This window comes from Podarcis raffonei, chromosome 2, assembly GCF_027172205.1.
Source record: "Podarcis raffonei isolate rPodRaf1 chromosome 2, rPodRaf1.pri, whole genome shotgun sequence".
NCBI classification, from domain to species: Eukaryota; Metazoa; Chordata; class Lepidosauria; order Squamata; family Lacertidae; genus Podarcis; species Podarcis raffonei.
In genome coordinates, this window is record NC_070603.1 from 106,481,166 (window position 1) to 106,501,286 (window position 20,121).

The 20,121-nt window shown below is 45.9% G+C and overlaps 1 protein-coding gene across 2 annotated transcripts in view; it reads right to left on the reverse strand.

Annotated features, from left to right (window-relative positions):
• IL17RE (interleukin 17 receptor E) overlaps positions 1-20,121 on the reverse strand; it is a 59,515-nt gene that overhangs the window by 22,391 nt on the left and 17,003 nt on the right. For both annotated transcript variants that reach the window (XM_053378469.1, XM_053378470.1), the window contains exons 2-6: positions 19,313-19,449; positions 17,950-18,104; positions 4,028-4,046; positions 1,961-2,113; positions 246-337 (exon numbers count right to left, since the gene is read on the reverse strand). In XM_053378469.1, coding sequence (XP_053234444.1) covers positions 246-337; positions 1,961-2,113; positions 4,028-4,046; positions 17,950-18,066 — 381 coding nt within the window. In that variant the 5' untranslated portion in view covers positions 18,067-18,104; positions 19,313-19,449. The remainder of the gene's footprint in view (positions 1-245; positions 338-1,960; positions 2,114-4,027; positions 4,047-17,949; positions 18,105-19,312; positions 19,450-20,121) is intronic.

Genomic DNA, 20,121 nt, shown 5'->3' on the forward strand with positions numbered 1-20,121 from the left:
TGCAATGGTCAAAAGTGGGGTTGTGGTGTATATGTTTCCACCTTTCTTTCCTGGCACAGAACTGCTGTGCTGGCAGGCAGAAGTTCTGAAGCTTTTCCCAACATGGAGCTAAAGGAGAACTTAATCAGCTGAATTTTGGCCTTTCGTACAGCTAATAAACAGAAGGCAGCGACATCCTGTTGAGTGGCGGGAGAGAAGCCTCCCCATCCCAGTCCAACACGTCCAAAGGAATGGTGATAACTAACCAAGGTTCCAGCGCCTGCTCTTCTGAAGATCTGAAGCCAGCCAGAGCGTTTGGAACTTATAACCAGGAAATGCAGCTCCAGTCCTTCAATGCCTGAGGTCAGGAAAAAGAGAGAATAGTGTTAAGTTGTGGGTGAACATATCAGACAACACAGGGATTCTTCAAACAGCTCTTGTTTATTCACAGGCCAGAACAGAGCTGAACTGAAGGGTTCAGTCAGCCTGCTTATATAGAGCTCCAGTACAACGTAACTGTAACAATTTTCTAAAACTGTCCAATCACTGAACGTCACTTTCGATCCCTAATTTGCATAACTATCTACAGTATCCCCCTGCTGTGCCAAGGAGAACAGGCAGTCCAAGGCAACACAAATCTTCACTGAATCCTGGTATTACTTATCACTTTAACGGAGCAATTTGTATCCCACTTAATACGGCAGTTTCGAGGCAGTAGAAGCAGTCTACCTCTCCTGGTGCTTGCAAGGCGGTGTGCGTGCTGTGCATTTGCGGGTTTGCTGAACAATTGCATCATATGGTTCTGAGTTTGTGGGTGCCAGGGTCCCCTAAATTCCTGGGCCCAATAGGTGCTAGAATTTAATCAAAGCTTGGGAGCTAGAATTGCAGAACCGCAGAGTTGGAAAGAAACCCAACGGTCATCTGGTTCAAACCCCAGCTATGCAGGAATCTCAACTAGATCATCCATGGCAGATGGCCATCCAGCTTAAAAACCTCCAAGGAAGGAGAGACCACAACCTCCAGAGGGAGACCGTCCCACCGTCGTACAGCTCTTACTGTCAGAAAGTTCCCCCCCCCCCCGAAGTTTAGTTAGAATCTCCTTTCTTGTAATTTGAAGACATAGGTTTGAATCCTACACTGCAGAGAAAGCAAACTTGTTCCCTCCTCCATGTGACAGCCCTTGAGATATTTGAAGGTGGCTATCATTGTTAGAATTCCTGCTCCATGATTGCAGGCATGAGATTGTGGTCTATCACATGATGGTGTATGTTTTGACTCCACAGAGTGGGAAGTGACGGAGACAGGATGTTTGTGTTACTGTGTTCCATGAAGTGGGACTATTGTCCTTTGTTCTTTCTCTTTGCTGTCTAATGCTAGAGAGAGAGGGAGCCATCTTGCAGTGCCCCATGTGTAAATAAAGTAGATTAGCCAAAAGGCTGAGTTGCTGAGGTCTGTTACGCAAACTGCGAAGACTTTGCGGATCCTTAAGTGTGACGATGTCTGTTGGCATCGATCGCTGCGACGTTCGGGCTGAAGAAAGCTTTTGAAGCTCCCAAACGATCGACCAGGAGGGAGAGAACATGCCAGTCGGGCATGTGTCTCTGCCAGGGTCCTACTCGAGAGTAGGACGAGCTCATGACAATCATATCTCCTCTCAGTCTCCTCTTTTCCAGGCTAAACATACCCAGCTCCTTCAACCGTTCCTCGTAAGGCTTGGTTTCCAGCCCCTTGATCGTCTTGGTTGCCCTCCTTTGCACACGTTCCAGCTTGTCAACATCCTTCTTAAATTGTGGTGCCCAGAATTGGACACGCTCCTAACCCTTCTAAACGACATCCCATTTACATTCGTTTTCTATATCTCATTGCATCATGAGAACACTTCAATAAAAATATTAACTGTGATTTCCTTCCTCCCCACACCTGTTGTAAGAACCCCGGCTGGATCAGGCCCTGACCCACCCCACCTGCTCCCACATCATACCTGTAGCGTTCAAAGCCAAGCGAACACGCACACACGTCTGGCGCTTGCGGAACAGCTGAACTGGGCTTAGGCTAAGGCTGGGCACACGCAGGGATAGGGCTTCCTGCAGCTTCCGCTGGCATCGGAATTTGGACCAAGGCAGGGCACCATACGCTGTAGAAAAGAACAATAATGCAATTATGGGATAAAGCTGGAGAAGCATCTTGGAACAACCAGCCAAGAGGAATGATGTGTGGGCAGCCCATTATAATAATAATAATTTATTATTTATACCCCGCCCATCTGGCTGGGCTTCCCAAAAAATATTAAAATACTATAATACATCAAATATTAAAAGCTTCCCTAAACAGGGATGTCTTCTAAAAGTCTGGTAGTTGTTTATCTCTTTGACATCTGATGGGAGGGCGTTCCACAGGGAGGGCGCCACTACGGAGAAGGCCCTCTGCCTGGTTCCCTGTAACTTGGCTTCTCACAGTGAGGGAACCGCCAGAAGGCCCTCGGAGCTGGACCTCAGTGTCCGGGTAGAACAATGGGGGTGGAGACGCTCCTTCAGGTATACTGGGCCGAGGCCGTTTAGGGCTTTAAAGGTCAGCACCAACACTTCAAATCCATCATTAATGCACCGTTATTCTATCCATGACATATTGCAGAGTGCACAGTTGTTACACACCTGCAAAAAAACACTCATCTGGAGGGTCTCTTAGGGTTTAAAGTGAAATGAACTTCTGTCGTTTCTGTTGCAATAGATTTAAAATGGGTCTTTTCCGGAAATCTGAATTATAGTCCCAGTACTCCAGCCAACTATAAGCACACTTGCCAGTACTTTCCATCTCCTCCAACTCAAAAGCCATTAGCCTGTCTCTCCTTCCCTTCCCACTCTGTAGGGTCCCTGCAAAGAACTCCATACACCTAGAAAGCTAGCATGTCAGGGTGGAGGATTCAGTTGAGCCTTCTCCCTGACACACTATTTTCCTACGTGCACAGCTTTCCACCACCCACCCCTCCACGGAGGAACATTCAAGCATGTACCTTCACATCTCTGTGACACTTTTAATAAACTGGCCTGCACTGAGCCTTTGGGAACCTCCAGACTGTCAGTATTGAAAAGTGTGGGATGAAAAAATGACTGAATGGGGAGACATCTAAGTACCACACAAACAATTCAGGAAGAACACAGGACTAATGCAGCCTACACAGATGTTTAGAACGCTTACAGAAGTCTTAATTTGCTTCAACCATCACGGCTTTAACTTTCTGTATGTTTTAAATTGTGGTTGCAAACTTTTCAGAGATAATTTTATTGCTTTACCTTTTTGGTAAACCACTTTAAGGTGTCCCTCCCCCCCCCCCCAGCAATCAAGTGGTATATAACTTTTACGAGATTGATTAATCAATCAAATTCTCATTGTCATATAAAGGTAAAAGGACCGCTGACTGTTAGGTCCAGTCGTGACCGACTCTAGGGTTGCGGCGCTCATCTCGCTTTATTGGCCAAGGGAGCTGGCATACAGCTTCCGGGTCATGTGGCCAGCATGACTAAGCCGCTTCTGGCTAACCAGAGCAGCGCACGGAAACACCGTTTACCTTCCCGCCGGAGCGGTACCTATTTATCTACTTGCACTTTGACGTGCTTTCGAACTGCTAGGTTGGCAGGAGCAGGGACCGAGCAACGGGAGCTCACCCCGTCACGGGGATTCGAACCGCCAACCTTCTGATCGGCAAGTCCTAGGCTCTGTGGTTTAACCCACAGCGCCACCCGCGTCCCTCATGGTCATATAACCACCATGCAAACATATCAGAATGAACGCTCAGCCAAGACAGGATGTAATCTAACCCCTGTGCAAACAAATCATAATAAATGCTCAATAAACACATTGCCCGGAGGGACCCTTGGTTATATTCTGCAATACAAGGACCCTTACTGCACTCTAGGCCAAGCAACACCCTAGAGTTTAGGAGTTCCAAAATCTTTTCTCTTCAATGTCCACTCCAAAATGCCATGGTCCCTTGCTGCAATCACAGTTGCCACACAAGCAGCAGTACAGGGGCGCTTATTTTCTTACTTACCAGTAGCATTCCAGCATTCCTGGAAAAAAGAAACAAGAGAGAAAGAAAACCTCAGTGGGGTAAAGTGGAATCAATATCTCTCCCTGCAATCCTAAGGCAGAAGCATATTTGCCGGAAGCAAAACAGACAGGCAGGGTCCACAAATGTTTGCTAGTCCAAGGAAGCTGAGAGGTAAAGAAAGTACAGTGGAACCTCGGTTTTCGAGCGTCTCGGAAGCCAAACATTTCGGAACCCGAATGCCAAAAACCCAGAAGTAATTGCTTCTGTTTTTGAACGCACCTCAGAAATTGAACCGCTTCCGAGGCACGTTTCTCAATTTTCTCAGTTGAAATTGCCGATGGCCCTTTGCGACTCAGTTGTCAAATGTTTTGGAAGTCGAATGGTCTTCCGGAACGGATTACATTCGACAGCCGAGGTTCCATTGTAGTTCTTCTCACAACATGCATTTCATTTATGAAGATCTCACTGGTCTGGTTCATGCATCACACTAAGCCACAATATAATGAATACAGTGGTACCTCGGGTTACATATGCTTCAGGTTACAAACGCTTCAGGTTACAGACTCCGCTAACCCAGAAATAGTGCTTCAGGTTAAGAACTTTGCTTCAGGATAAGAACAGAAATCGGGCTCCGGCGGCGCGGCGGCAGCAGCAGGCCCCACTAGCTAAAGTGGTGCTTCAGGTTAAGAACAGTTTCAGGTTAAGAACGGACCTCCGGAACAAATTAAGTACTTAACCTGAAAGCCACTGTATATGGCTTTCAGTAACCTTGTGAATGTGCTGGTGCCCAGTGAGATAGCACTTTGATTTATGGGACGCAAGTAAAGCCGTGATGAGAGGATTTTTGATACAACAAAATACACTAAAGAAGAGAAGTCAAAATGAGAGGAAAGAGAAAATCTTGGAAAAGATAAAAGAAGGGGAAAGGAAACTAAGATTGAAACCAAAATCGCAAGAGATTTTAAGAGAAATTAAATTATACCAAACACAATTTATGGAATTGATGAATCAAGAAATAGAATGGAAAATTAAACAAATGAGACAAAAGACTTTTGAATCTGCAGATAAATGTGGCAAGTTATTGGCTTGGCAAATAAAGAAGAGACAAAAACTCAACACGGTAACAAACTTAGAAGTGAATGGAAAGAACATATTCAACCCAGCTGAGATTAGGAACTGTTTTCAGAGCTACTTTAGACAATTGTATACACAAGGGCCGCAGAAAGAAATGGATATACAACATTTCCTCGACAAAAATGGGCTGAAAAAGATCTCTCAGGAAAGTAAGACAATTTTGAATCAGGAAATATCAGCACAAGAAATAGAAGGTGCCATCCAAAGTATGACGCTGGGCAAATCTCCCGGACCGGACGGATTGACTTCCAAATACTACAAAGTTTTGAAGGAAGGGTTATTACAACCCCTGAAGGAAGTCTGTAATGAGATTATGGAGGGGAGAAGGGGACCCGACACGTGGAGGGAGGCCTACATCACACTTATACCAAAGACAGAGACTGAAAAGACCCAACTTAAGAACTACCGACCCATCTCGCTACTAAATGTGGATTATAAAATCTTTGCTGATATTTTAGCAAAGAGACTGAAAAGAGTTTTGATGGAGGAGATTCACGGAGACCAAGCGGGCTTTCTCCCGAAAAGGCACTTGTCGGATAACGTAAGGAATATAATTGACATTTTGGAAAAGTTGGAAGTGAATATAAACACTAAGGCAGTTTTGATATTTGTGGATGCCGAGAAAGCCTTTGACAACATGTTGTTGTTTAGTCGTTTAGTCGTGTCCGACTCTTCGTGACCCCATGGACCAGAGCACGCCAGGCACCTCTGTCTTTCACTGCCTCCCGCAGTTTGGACAGACTCATGTTTGTAGCTTCGAGAACACTGTCCAACCATTTGACAACATATCTTGGAGTTTTATGCTGAAGAACCTCCGGGGGATGGGGGTAGGCCAAGGGTTTGAAAATGGTATAGGTGCAATATATTCTGATCAGAAAGCAAAATTAATTGTAAATAATGTGGTTACAGAAGAGTTCAAGATTGAAAAAGGGACACGTCAGGGGTGCCCTATCTCCCCACTACTCTTTATATCGGTCCTGGAGGTTTTGCTAAATATGATTAGGAAGGACCAGTTGGTTAAAGGGGTTCAGGTCGGAGCTAAACAATATAAATTGAGAGCATTTGCAGATGACCTGGTACTTACATTACAAGAGCCAGAAGCTAGCACGAAAAGAGTTTTGGAAATAATTCAAGAGTTTGGTCAAGTGGCAGGATTTAAATTGAATAAGTCAAAGACCAAGGTATTGGAGAAAAATCTAACACAGTTTGAAAAAGAAAGGTTTCAGAATGTGACAGGGTTGACTGTGGTTAAAAAAGTGAAATATTTGGGGATAAATATGACAGCTAAGAATGTGAATTTATTTAAAGATAACTATGAAAAAACTTGGATAGAAGTGAAAAAAGATTTGGAGATTTGGTCAAATTTGAAGCTTTCCTTGTTAGGTCGAATTGCAGTTATAAAGATGAATGTATTGCCAAGAATGTTGTTTTTGTTCCAAGCATTGCAAATAATGGATAAGACGGATTGTTTCAAGAAGTGGCAAAAAGATATATCTAAATTTGTCTGGCAGGGCAAGAAGCCCAGAATAAAATTTAAGATATTAACGGATGCAAAGGAAAGAGGGGGATTCGCCCTGCCAGACTTTAAACTGTACTATGAAGCGGCAGCTTTCTGCTGGTTAAGAGATTGGCTACTTCTTGAAAATACAGATATTTTGGATTTAGAAGGTTTTAATAACATCTTTGGGTGGCATGCATATTTGTGGTATGACAAGGTTAAAGCACACAAAGGCTTTAAAAACCATATTGTCAGAAAAGCACTACTAAATGTCTGGATTAGATATAAAGATTTGTTGGAAAACAAAACCCCAAGGTGGCTGTCACCAATGGAAGCTAAGGCAATTAAAAAGTTAAATATGGAGTCTAAATGGCCAAGATATTGGGAAATTCTGGAAAAGGAAGGGGGCAGATTGAGATTGCAGAGTTTTGAGAAACTAAAAGGGAAAGTGAGAGATTGGTTGCATTATCATCAAATAAATGAAGTGTTTAAAATGGACAGTAAAATAGGCTTCCAGGTGGAAAAATCAAAATTGGAGACTGAATTGTTAGAATCCAGCACTAGAAATTTGTCAAAAATGTATAATTTGCTGCTGAAATGGAATACACAGGATGAAACGGTTAAATCAAGTATGATTAAATGGGCTCAGGACATTGGTCATAACATTATGTTTGCTGACTGGGAGAAGTTGTGGACCACCGGGATGAAATTTACGGCATGTAATGCCTTAAGAGAAAATATTATGAAGATGATCTATAGGTGGTACATAACCCCAGTCAAGCTCGCAAAGATTTACCATTTGCCTGATAATAAATGTTGGAAATGTAAGGAAAAGGAAGGTACATTCTTTCACCTCTGGTGGACGTGCCCGAAGATTAAGGCATTCTGGGAAATGATCTATAATGAACTGAAAAAGGTATTTAAATATACCTTCCCTAAGAAACCAGAGGCCTTTCTCTTGGGTATTGTCGGCCAAGGGGTGTTAAAGACGGATATAACTTTTTTTATGTATGCTACAACAGCAGCAAGAATACTCATTGCGAAGTACTGGAAGACACAAGAGCTACCCACTCTGGAAGAATGGCAGATGAAGGTGATTGACTACATGGGCTTGGCAGAAATGACGAGCAGAATCCGAAACCAGGGAAGAGAAGCAGCGGAAGAAGAATGGAAAAAATTTAAGGACTATCTAAAGAAATATTACAAAATTAATGAAAGTTAGAATGATGTTGGACTAGAAAATAAATGGTTACTATTAGTAATGGATAAGATAAGGAGAATAAGGAAGATTAAACTAAATTAAAATAAGGGAAGATTTGCTGAATAATTGATTAGAAATTGGAATACAGAAAAGGGAGGCATGAGGAAGTCGGAGAAGAAAGGTATAAGAAAATAAGATCTGAAATTGTACTTGTTTTTGTTTTTGTTTGTTTGTTTGTTGTGTTTATTGTATTGTATTGTTATGTTTTTGTGGTTATAAAAAATTCTTTAATAAAAATTATATTAAAAAAAAATAAGAGATAGCACTTTGATTAATGAAACGATATGTCCTTTGAAATGTGTTTGTGGGAAGGGGGGGTATTGTTTTGTTTGCGTTCTTTTTTTTATTATGTACTTTGTGGTTTTATTTTGTATTTTTATGCTGTGAACCACCCTGAGATCTTCGGATGAAAATTCAATAATCAAAACAAAACTCACTTTGCTACTGCTACTTCCCAGCAGGGCTACCAACTTGAATAAAATGGGGGGGGGGCAGATAAACCCTACCCTGCAAAACTGATCACAAGATGTGGCACACACGCCATTTGAATGGCAATGCCCATCAACTTGGGTGTGGGCCTCTCAAATATTTTATTGGGGGGTGGGCAAAGGGACCTTGGCTCCTAAGCTCCCCAGGCGCTTTAGTTCAGCAACGAAGCCAAGACACTTCACCCCCCCCAAAAAAATCTGGGAACTGTAGTTTCCTTCTCACGGAGCTACAGTTCCCAGCATTTGTGGGAAGGGTTGCTTTAAATGTGCGCACAGCCCAGGCCTATGTGTTTCAATGCCTCGCTAAAGTTCTGCCTAGCAAAAACATTTTACTGCCTGAACAGCAAATGGCCCCTCCTCCCGTGAAAGTCAAGATGTGGCATACCCAAGGTATTTTGGCCCGTGAGGCAAAAGTGAGCATTAAAAAAACCAACCCAATGCCTCTCATAATTTGCTGACTTTTGTGATCCTCAAAAGCTGCTGCCTGAGGCAGTTGCCTCACTCTGCTTAACGGCAGAGCCGGCCTTGAAAAAAACAATGAGTCCACGGAAGCTACTAGTTCACCCACCCACCCAATCCAATCTTAAGTCACTTGTGGCTTGGAAGGCGGGGTTGAATAAGCCACAAATTTTAACACTTCTCTGTCTAGTCACCCACAAGTGATCGTTATCACAGGAAAGTGACAATTTACAAGCTGCTTCCGCTTCGATCCTCACGTATTCGATTCTCACTGAGGAGGGATACTTATTATGCCCCGACAGATGTGGTTTTCTCCATGTTTATGAGGGTGATCTCTCTCACACTAGATATCTATCTATCTATCTATCTATCTATCATCTATCTATCTATCTATCTATCTATCTACACACACACACACACACACACACACACACACACACACACACACAATGTTGGGGGGGGAGGAAGAGGAAGAGAGGGAGCTCTGATTGTGTAACACCTCACACCTCAGCGATAATAAATCACTGGCAAATAGGCGGCCATGCGCTACCACTGAAATGTTACTCAATCAGATATGTGCCCCTGTGGATGAGAGTGGGGTGCCGTGAGTTTAAATTGAAATGTACTCAGAATTCCGTTCCGGCAGCTCTCAGGTGGGCGCCGTTGCCATTGTAAGAGAACAATGGAGGTGTTCCTGGCGAGTTCCGGCACCTCTTTTTCTAGAAAAATAGCACTGTATACCCCCCTCTTCCTGAATCATCTGTGAGACTGCTATTTAGTCCTGTAGCAGGCCCAAACCAAGAGGCCACTGTTAACTGCTGGGAAACCGGCATACAAGGGGAGGCAAATGAAAGGGTTAATCTCAATACTATCTGCACCTAAGCTAACTTCTGCAGTTGTGGTTAAGCAGCTAGCAAAAACCGCAATTGCAAGCTGTGAGCTACTTCCTCTTTGCAATTACTTGAGCTCTGCAAACCAGGAACTACTCTCTGCACATGCTCTTTGATGCAGTAACGCAAGAGAAGAACACACGAACAAGGGAAGGAGGGGCGTTTAGCTAGCCATATGCCATATAAGGAAATAAGCTTAACCTTGCCAGCTGATTGGAGAATTTGAAGAGGTGGGAAGAGATGGGCAGACTCTCAGGTATAAAGATGCTTGTTTATTTGTATCTATGGGCCAGTCTTTTGGGAACGATCCCACTGGCCACCTCTGTGCACAGATTTCAATAAAACTTTTTTTCTCCAAAGAAGAATCTTTCCTGGTGCTTTTTGCTCTCTCTCTTCGGCCCTGGGGACGCAGGCAAACGATTCCCTGGCAAGGATAAGGCTTCAGCCTTCATTTTGGTGCATTGGCCGGGAATTGCCCCACCCCAGGGGGCCGGGGAGGGCCAGGCCCGACCTCGGTGAACAGCCCCGGACCGGCGTTCGCGGCTCCAAGTGCGCACCCCTGCCTGTTCGTGGGGGGAGCCAGCCACACCGCTCCGGAGTGAGACACCTGGTCGAGGGAGAAAAGAGGACGGCCGAAGGAGGGGTCCGCAGCGGAACAGGTAAACCCTAAGGGAAAGGGCGTGGTAGGAAGCCTGGACAGCTTCCCCTGGCTGTGAGCAGTAGAGTGCCGCCAGAAAAGGGATAAAGGGTCTGGCTGTGAGCAGTAGAGTGCCGCCAGAAAAGGAACAAGGGAACTGGCCGTGGCAATAAGGTGCCGCCCCGCCAGACAGGGACGGGAAAAGGGAAAAGGGGAAACAGAGGTGGCAGTAGAGTGCCGCCAGTAAGGTTGGGGAAAGGGGAAACAGAGGGAAAATTATTTTGGTGTGTTTTGTGTGTTGCATGTTGGAATTATATTGGGGTGTGTTTTGTATGTTGCATGTCAGATACTCCAGTGGTTGAATTGTCAAGTGTGGGCCGGGGCTTAGCGTCCCCTTGGCCGAGCGATTGCAGGGCTGTGCATTTCTTAGCAACGCGAGTTCGCCAAGTCACAGCCTGTAGTGGTTGGTGTGTGAAAGGATCTTAAGCCCGGTTAGGAGCGGAGTATCTGAAAAAAGAAAAATGGGGTCTGGGCCAAGCTAACGTAGTCCTCTGAAATGCTTTTTAACCAACTGGAAAGCAGCTACGAAGCATGATGATTGGGTTCAAATTGAGAAGAGAGAGGATGAGGACATTATGTGAGGTTGATTGGCCCACCCAAGGAACTAATTGGCCCTCGGAGGGCAGATTTAATTTGCAACTAATCAACCCACTATATCAAAATATCTTGAACGTCCACCCAGACCAGATCCCTTATATTTCTACCTGGAAAATCAATGTAGAAAAGAATCCACCGTGGCTGAAAGCCTGCCGAGGCGACGCCCCACAAAATACAATTTGTGCAGTCCAACCGGCAGGGAAGTCAGAAAAGCCCCCGGTGATACCAGAGCCGGAAGGAGAAGAGGGGGAAGTCATTAAACCGCCGCCACCCTATGCTCCACCAACTGCCCCTCTAGTGAATCCCCCAGGCCCAGGGCCCCAGGACCAGGGAGGAGCCGGCCCTCAGCCTGAACCCTCCAAGGTTGATGAATTAGAGAGCAAAGAGGAAGAGGATGATGAGGAGTTTATGAAGGGACTAATTGAGTTAGCAAAGAAAGGAAAAATGTGGACACAGTATCAGACAATTGAGATTGCAACAGTATGTACAACCCTATGCGAAAGAAGTGGATGTTAGTTCCCATTTGTTGGCAGCAGCAGGATGTTCCCCAACACAAGGGAAGAAATGGCAGGAGAAATGGATAGAAGCAGCAACCAGGGCGTCCCTCTATAAGTCCCATAAGGCACAGAAAAAGGGTGGGACTGCAATGATGCCTCTACGCAGAGTGTATGACCCACCAGCCCCCCAGGACAGGGTGGGGAAGCACCACCATGCACTTATACAGTCCAACATGTGCCTTTTTTAAGTGCTGATGTGTGCAATTGGAGAAATTAGAACCCTACCTTTGAGGAGAACCCAGATGATATTGCCAACGCCCCATTATAAAGGCTGCCTTTGTAGCTCAGGCAGCGTCCGATATTCGCCAAAAGAAAAAATCCAGAAGCCTGAGGGGTTCATCGGCCATGGGCTGGAATAGATGTTGGAAATAGCTCAAACCACTTACAATCAGAGAGATGAGGAGGCCCAGAGAAAAAAGGAGAAGTATCAAACAAGGAAGTTGATGACATTACAGGCAGCCGCCCCCACCCCTCAGAAAAGAGGAAGTGCCCGGGGAGGAGGGCGAAGCCGTCTGGGGAGGAATCAGTGCGCCATCTGCCGACAGGAAGGGCACTGGAAGAGAGAATGCCCTATTCTATTATTAGGAAGAGATTTGTTGGTAAAGTTGCAAGCCCAAATTACTTTTAAGCCATCGGGAGAAGCCACAATGTCCACTATGTCACTTGGGGAACTGGTTGTGGAGGCACCCCTTGAGGGAACACTGGCGCCTCATGATGGTAAAAGAAGAGGAGGGACCCATCCCCGCCAGTATTCTGGAACAAGTGAACCCCCCAGGAATGGCAAAGAATATCCCACCAATAATTGTGAAGCCCAAGCCATTTGTCAATCCTGTTGCAGTAAATAAGTATCCCATCCCACGAAGGGCGACTGAAGGAGTATGGGTGCATCTAGAGCGACTGCTCCAACATAGGATCTTGAGGCAATGCCAATCACAGTGAAACACCTCTTTTGTTACCAGTGAAGAAAGGAAGCAGGCTATTATCCTGATACCAGAACCAAAGAACTGCAGGGAACTCCGTGGCTTTCTGGGGTCTGCAGGATTTTGTAGGATATGGATATTTAATTACAGCATCATTGCCAAGCCTCTACATGAGTCAACCAGAGGAACTGAGAGAGACCCCTTTGTTTGAGGCACAGAACAACAGCAAGCCTTCGTGGATTTGAAGAAGGCACTACAGCAAGCCCCAGCGCTTGGCATCCCAAATCCCTGAGAAACCCTTTACTCTATTCGTGGATGAGGACCAAGGGACAGCGAAAGGGGTTTTGTGCCAAAATTGGGAAGCTGGCAACAGCCAGTGGCATACCTATCTGAGCGCCTGATGCCTACAGAACAAGGCTTACCGCCGTGCATGAGAGCAGTTGTGGCAGTAGCCACCCTACTGAACAAAGCAGACAAATTTACTTTTGGCCAAGACACTGTTTGTGTGACCCCGCATGCAGTCCCAGCTCTGCTTGACATGAAGGGTACCTATTTCCTCTCCCAAGCAAAGATGATGAAGAATATTTTAGCAGGCCTGACCTCAAAGATGAAGCAAACCCCCACTGGCCTTCATGGTTTGTGGATGGAAGCAGCTTTGTTAAGGCTGGACAGCGGAAGGCAGGCTATGCAGTGGTAGCCTTGGAAGACCAAGTGATCGAAGTGCAGCCACTCCCGCCTGGAACGTCGGCCCGGCTGGCATAAATAACAGCGCTCACCAGAGCCCTGACCCTAGCAAAGGGACAGAAGATAAACATTTATACTCTAAGTATGCCTTTCTGACTTTACATGCCCATGGAGCCTTATGGAAGGAAAGAGGTTTGCTTACCTCCAGAGGAAACCAGGTGGCCCACCCACAAGCCTTATTGAACCTTCTGGATGCTGTATGGGAGCCCGAGGCAGTGGCAGTTATCCATTGTTATGGACACAAAACTGGACTAGGAGAAGTGGCCAGAGGAAACCGACTAGCAGACAGAGTGGCCAAGGAAGCAGCCCGGGAACCAGCTCCCGCGTCAGTTATTGGAGCACTGGTCCCTGGAAGGATCTTGAACACCGCTGATAAGCCAATATACACCAAAAGGAGAGGGACACTGCAGATGCCCAGGGGCTGACCATGTCCAAAGAAGGATGGTACCTTACTCATGATGACAGAATATGGATTCCAGAGTCCCTTTCTTGGCAGATTACTCAGAGATACCATGAGTCCACCCACATGGGACCAGATGCCACAACCAGACAGCTGAAGCAGTGCTTCTACATAGCCCACCTTTATCAACTGGCAGCCCAGATTTCCAGGAAGTGCCCGCTATGTCAAAAGAATAATCCCAGAACCGGACCCTTGGCTCCCCCGGGGATTCAGCATAGTGGAACTGCACCCATGGAAGACCTTGTTGTGGATTTCACTGAATTGCCCCGCTATGGACTACCTAGGTCAATAGAATCTGACAATGGACCAGCCTTTGTCCACTCAGTTTTGCAATAACCCCCCATGCTAGTCAAAATGTGCAGTTTGATAATTATGTGCAGTAATTCTCCCAAGATTTTCTCTTTTCTTAACAGGTGGACCCAGGCCCACTGCTGTTAAAGTTGCTGACCTCACCCCTTGGGTCCACCACACTTAAGTGAAGAAGGCTATTTTAGATTGGACAGTTACACCAAATCCTGATGATCCTCTGAAGCTAACCATCTCCAGAAGAGCGCCAGACAACCGCCCTGCTGGACAAGTGGATGGGAGGGACGCCCGCGGGCAGCGTCCCCAACGTAGAGACTTTTTTTCCCCCCCAGCAAATTCTGAGGCACCGCCAGGACTTTTGATATTGGGGCCAGAACTCTTTGATATAGTCACTCTGTGTGTCAGGCCTCTGCAAGGGTGGATATATATTCCTGTGGGTATATGTTAATATATGTAGAGGGAGAAGCCCCTTTCGGATACAGTGTGTTGGGAAGAAATCATGAGAGTATTAAGCATCCACAAGGACAGGTGGGAAAATTGGTTAAGATAATAGGCTCCTCCTTAGAGAGGTGGGACACAACCTCCCAAGAAGCAAGGCAGCTGATAGAGCACGAGTATCAGTGGGCCCTTCAGCAATAAAATAGATATGTCCCAGATAATACTGTCAGCATTTCAGCCACCATTGATCACATGGAAACAATGATAGCCAGGAACCCGCTAAAAACTACAGGAGGTGATCTATGGGGTTGGTTATATTTCTGGCTGCCTCATGGCAGTTGGCTCAGGCATATTGTGGTATTATTAGCAGGGCCGCTATTAATCCTTTTGCTTCTTTGCCTCTGTATACCCTGCTTGGTGCAATGCTTACAAGGTGTGATGCAAAAAAAATAAAATATCATGGCCCTTATTGTTCTCCCCCAGGATTATAAACCCAAGAGACCAGGACGAACCTAGGAGATAGGTTGTCCAAAAGAAGAGGAGGGAATTGAAAGGGTTAATCTCAATACTATCTGCACCTAAGCTAACTTCTGCAGTTGTGGTTAAGCAGCTAGCAAAAACCGCAATTGCAAGCTGTGAGCTACTTCCTCTTTGCAATTACTTGAGCTCTGCAAACCAGGAACTACTCTCTGCACATGCTCTTTGATGCAGTAACGCAAGAGAAGAACACACGAACAAGGGAAGGAGGGGCGTTTAGCTAGCCATATGCCATATAAGGAAATAAGCTTAACCTTGCCAGCTGATTGGAGAATTTGAAGAGGTGGGAAGAGATGGGCAGACTCTCAGGTATAAAGATGCTTGTTTATTTGTATCTATGGGCCAGTCTTTTGGGAACGATCCCACTGGCCACCTCTGTGCACAGATTTCAATAAAACTTTTTTTCTCCAAAGAAGAATCTTTCCTGGTGCTTTTTGCTCTCTCTCTTCGGCCCTGGGGACGCAGGCAAACGATTCCCTGGCAAGGATAAGGCTTCAGCCTTCACAAACAATCTCAAAGCGATGTATAACTGGTAGGAAAACAAACGATGAGTACGAAATGATAGCTTAAAACATCCCCAATTAGAATTGAAGGCTGTCGCATGTTAAGGGCTCTGTATCACTGGAAAGGATAAACATAAGGAATGAGCCAGTTCCTTCGCACAAAAGTTTGTGAGAAGGAGGGAGGCATGTATTCATGATCTGAATAATCCCTAGTCTACCATAATGTGAAACGCTAATAATTCGAGTGAGTGGGTGAGTGTGTTAAGGCATTTAAGGAATTTTTTTTGGTAGGTGGGTTTCCCCCCCCATTTTTTTATTAAGGCATGGGGTTTGTGGGTGGAATTCGACTAAGTTTTACTCAGACCCACTGAAATTAATGAGCAAGACTACGTAAGGTCCGTCCATTTTAATGGCTCTACTCTGATTGATACGTGTTTAATCTTCCCTTAAAGCCATCTAAGTTGGTGGCTATCAGCTCTTCACATCTCGTAGGAAGGAGTTTCGTAGCTTCACCATGTGAAGAAACACTTCCTTTCATCTCTTCCGAATCTTCCTTTTCTGAAACGTCTTCAGTCTTACAATATCCTTTTTGAGGTGAGGCAACCAGAACGGTACACGGGTTGGCAGCATTACGATACTGGCAGTTTTATTTTCAGTCCCTTTCCTAAACAACCCCTAGCACAGCATTCGCTTTTTTCGCACACATTTATCTTAGCAAGATGGGAATCGCTAAGGCCGCACTACACACATTTAAAGCTCATGACTTCCCCTAAAGAATCCTGGGAACTGTAGTTTGTGAAGGGTGCTGCTAACTGTAGCTCTTTGAGGGGTAAACTACAGTTTCTGTGATTATTTATGGAGGGGAAGCAATGCACTTCATAGCTCGGTCGGTAGAGCATGAAGCTCTTAATCTCAGCATTGTGAGTTCAAGCCCCACATTGGGCAAAAAACCCTACATTGCAGGGGGTTGGACTAGATGCCCCTTGCGGTCTCTTCCAACTGTACAATTCTGTGATTCTGTGAAATATAAGGGGTGGTAGCCAACTAATGGCTTATCCACACTTTGCTTGTCCCACATCCAGAAATCACAGGTCTGAGAGGTTTTCTGCTTGTTCTGTGCTTTCTAGGCAGATTTTTGTTTGCCATGCAGTTTCCCCCAGGAAAACATGCTCTTTACTGCTGAACTGGAACAAACAGCAATCCATAGAAAGCCCCATTGGAGTTTGGACTGATTCAGCAATAAACTGAGGGTTTTCTCAGGGGAAAGCGGCGGGCCAAGCACAAGTGTGGAAAAGCCCTAGGTTTTACTCAAAGTAGACCCACTGACATTAGTTAACATCCATCATAAAGAAAGAACATAAGGATCTATACATCCAATTGTTAACAGCTGCAAGGATGTTAATGGCTCAAAAGTGGAAAGGAATGGCTTTAGAAGTTCAGGATTTGGCTATAATGGCAAAAGCAACAAAGAGGAAGAATGGCAAGTGAATGTGGAAATAAATTATGGGGAAACTGGTTGTTCCTTATACGATCCCCCCCCCCAAATAAAATAACTACTTCCCATGGAAGAAAATTTAAGGATGTCTGGAGGGTTTCTTAGAGGAGAATTTTATGTTAAGGTGTATTTTCTTGCAGAATATTATGATCCGGAGCCATTTTATTTCCTAGAGCAGATTTGTTGATTTTCCTGAACGACTGTCAGATGATTACATAAATTTGAAAAATAAAAGGAAAGGAAAGAAAGAAATCGGCGTGACTTACGTTACGTCCATCGATTTGAACTGTGAGGGAAACTTAGCTGAATACTACCTGTTGTGTGTATAACGGGGGCGGGGGGGGGGGGAGAGAAAAAACCAACCAGAGAGCCAAAGAGCAGGGCGACTGTCAGATTCTTCTGACAGTCCTCCGCTGTAGGGTCCCTATCCTGCACTTCCACCACGGACAGCCCTCGCTTCAGTTGCTCTGCGGGGCACTGCAACCCTGCCTTGCTGTCACAATCGTTAACGGACTATGAACCACATTCCTGACAATACTAAGCGCGCTGCCTCTTTTCCAGTTCCCTGACGGATCACATTTGCAGATACATCGTGCCACAGCATTCTCTCTCCTCACGCTTCCCCCAAACCCCCGAAGACATCCATATAAAGAAGCAGAGGAAGCAAGAAGGACATTCTCCTGTCACCCGCATTAAAACAACAAACAAGAAAGCAGCCTGGGCAACTCTTGGCTTCAGAGAGCGCAAGGAACAGCCGGGCACTCAGAAGGGTGCCCAGCTTTATCCCATGTCCCTCTTTCCCATCAACCGATAAAGGATTAGCGCTCAAATTTTGGGGTTGCCCTGCGTCTTCAGTGTCTGAGGTCTGCAACATCCACTGCCCGCCCCTTGCCCCCAAAACAATATCGTTGCACCTGTAAAAGTAAAAGCATGCTTACGAAGTTGGTGAGGAGCTGTCGGCGGGCAAGAGGCAGGTAAGTTTGGGGTGCAGCATGCAAGAGGCTCAGGAAGAAGGCGATGGGCAGTAGCAGGGCACTCGTCGTGGGCCTCCCCATGGAGTGCTGGGCTGGAGCTCAGCTAGGCCGGAACATGGCTGTTGTTAAACAGTCAAAGAGTCAGATCTCAGCACTCCTAGGCCAGGCAGCCGCAGGCAAGTCTCCACCCCTCAGTCTCTCCGTTCCCTGCTCTGCCTTGCCCCAACCTAGCCAGTCTGGCCTGCCTGCATTCCTTGGCGGCTGCTGCTGCAGCTGTTCCAGCAGGGGCTGGGTGTTGCTGTTGGGACAGCCTGCGAAGCCCCACAACTCAGAGGGGTTCCGTTTCCCCTTCTGCCCCCATGTCATTGCAGGGTTCTCTGAGAGGCGGCACACAGCCCAGCTTGGCTTAATCATTTCTAGCCCTGGGTCAGGGGTTAAAGGGCAACCAGGACATGGGCGTAAACAAGGGGGAGCAGGGAGGGGCAGCTGCTCCCCAAGCAATAAAAATACTGTATTTTTTGCTCTATAAGACTCACTTTTTCCCTCCTAAAAAGTAAGGGGAAATGTGTGTGCGTCTTATGGAGCGAATGCAGGCTGCACAGCTATCCAAGAAGCCAGAACAGCAAGAGGGATTGCTGTTTTCACTGCGCAGCGATCCCTCTTGCTGTTCTGGCTTCTGAGATTCAGAATATTTTTTTCTTGTTTTCCTCCTCCAAAAACTAGGTGCGTCTTGTGGTCTGGTGCGTCTTATAGAGCAAAAAATACGGTACATAGCAAACCGAGGTTCTGCCCCAGCCCCACAACAAAAGGCCACACCCCCCCTAACAAAAATCCTGTCTACGCCAGTGAACCAGGACCTATGAATCCACTGAGAGGACTCTCCCCATGTAAACTTTTACAGCGCTAAAGCCCACCCTACGCTCCAGGCTCATGCTCAGGAGCAAAGCTTCATTCATTCTTTACAACAACCCTGCAGAGTATGCCACTATCACTCTTTGTTTTATGGAACTGAGGATGAGGGAATGCGGCTGATCATAAAGTAGAGCTTTCCAAACTTTCTATGTTGGTGACACACTTTTTAGACGTGCAGAATTGCACGGCACAATAATTCAGTTTTACTGACAAACCAGAGGTGTAAACTAACCCCTTTCTAGCGCTGTGAGGAGCGTGGGGAGCGTTCGCACGACACATCTGCACACAGGACACACAAATGTGTCACGACAGAGTAAGGAAAGTTTTGTGGTAAAGTGTCATGTGGGGTCTGAATGTCCCTGCCTCATGCTTCGATCTCTGTGACGTGAGCTATTAAAAAGATAAGGAGTGTCACCTGGTTGCCTATGCAATGCAAGGATCCTGCAAGATCAGGAACAGGTGGGCTGCTTGTGTTGCCTTGCTTCTTCTGCGATTGCGAACAGGTGCAAAGAAACGGTCCTGAAGTTCGTTGGTAGTTACCAGTTCTCTTATCTGCATGGAGGTTTGAAAGACAGATCAATCAGAAAGGCGTCAGCATCACACGCATATGAAAAGTTTTGATTGGAGGAATTTACTGTTGTTCTCGAAGGGGACATTGCTTATACAGTGGTACTTCAGGTTAAGTAATTAATTCGTTCATAACCCGGAACTGTTCTTAACCTGAAGCACCACTTTAGCTAATGGGGCCTCCTGCTGCCGCCGAGCCGCCGGAGCACCATTTCTGTTCTCATCCTGAAGCAAATTTCTTAACCCGAGGTAATATTTCTAGGTTAGCGGAGTCTGTAACCTGAAGCATATGTAACCCGAGGTACCACTGTATTGAAGGACGGGCGCCTAATGTTTACTTTAGGAATTCAGGGACATAAAAACTTTACTGTTTTTTATTGTGCTATATTTCATGTTTTTGTGCAAATAAGGGCCTGGAAATTTGGAACTAGTAACCAACTTTAGCGCTTTTACAAATAAAGTGATGCTTTTTGGGGAGTGCATTTTTCGGTCAACCACCAGAAAATTGGCACTGTAATAGGGAGTGACCATATTGTGTGGGGGTTCTGTTCCTGACCCCTGCACATGTCTCATAAGCCAAGCCAAGCCCATTATGCCCTGCCCCCATCATGCCCTCTTCTGGGTCCAAAATGACCCACACTTTGGTGGTCACACAAA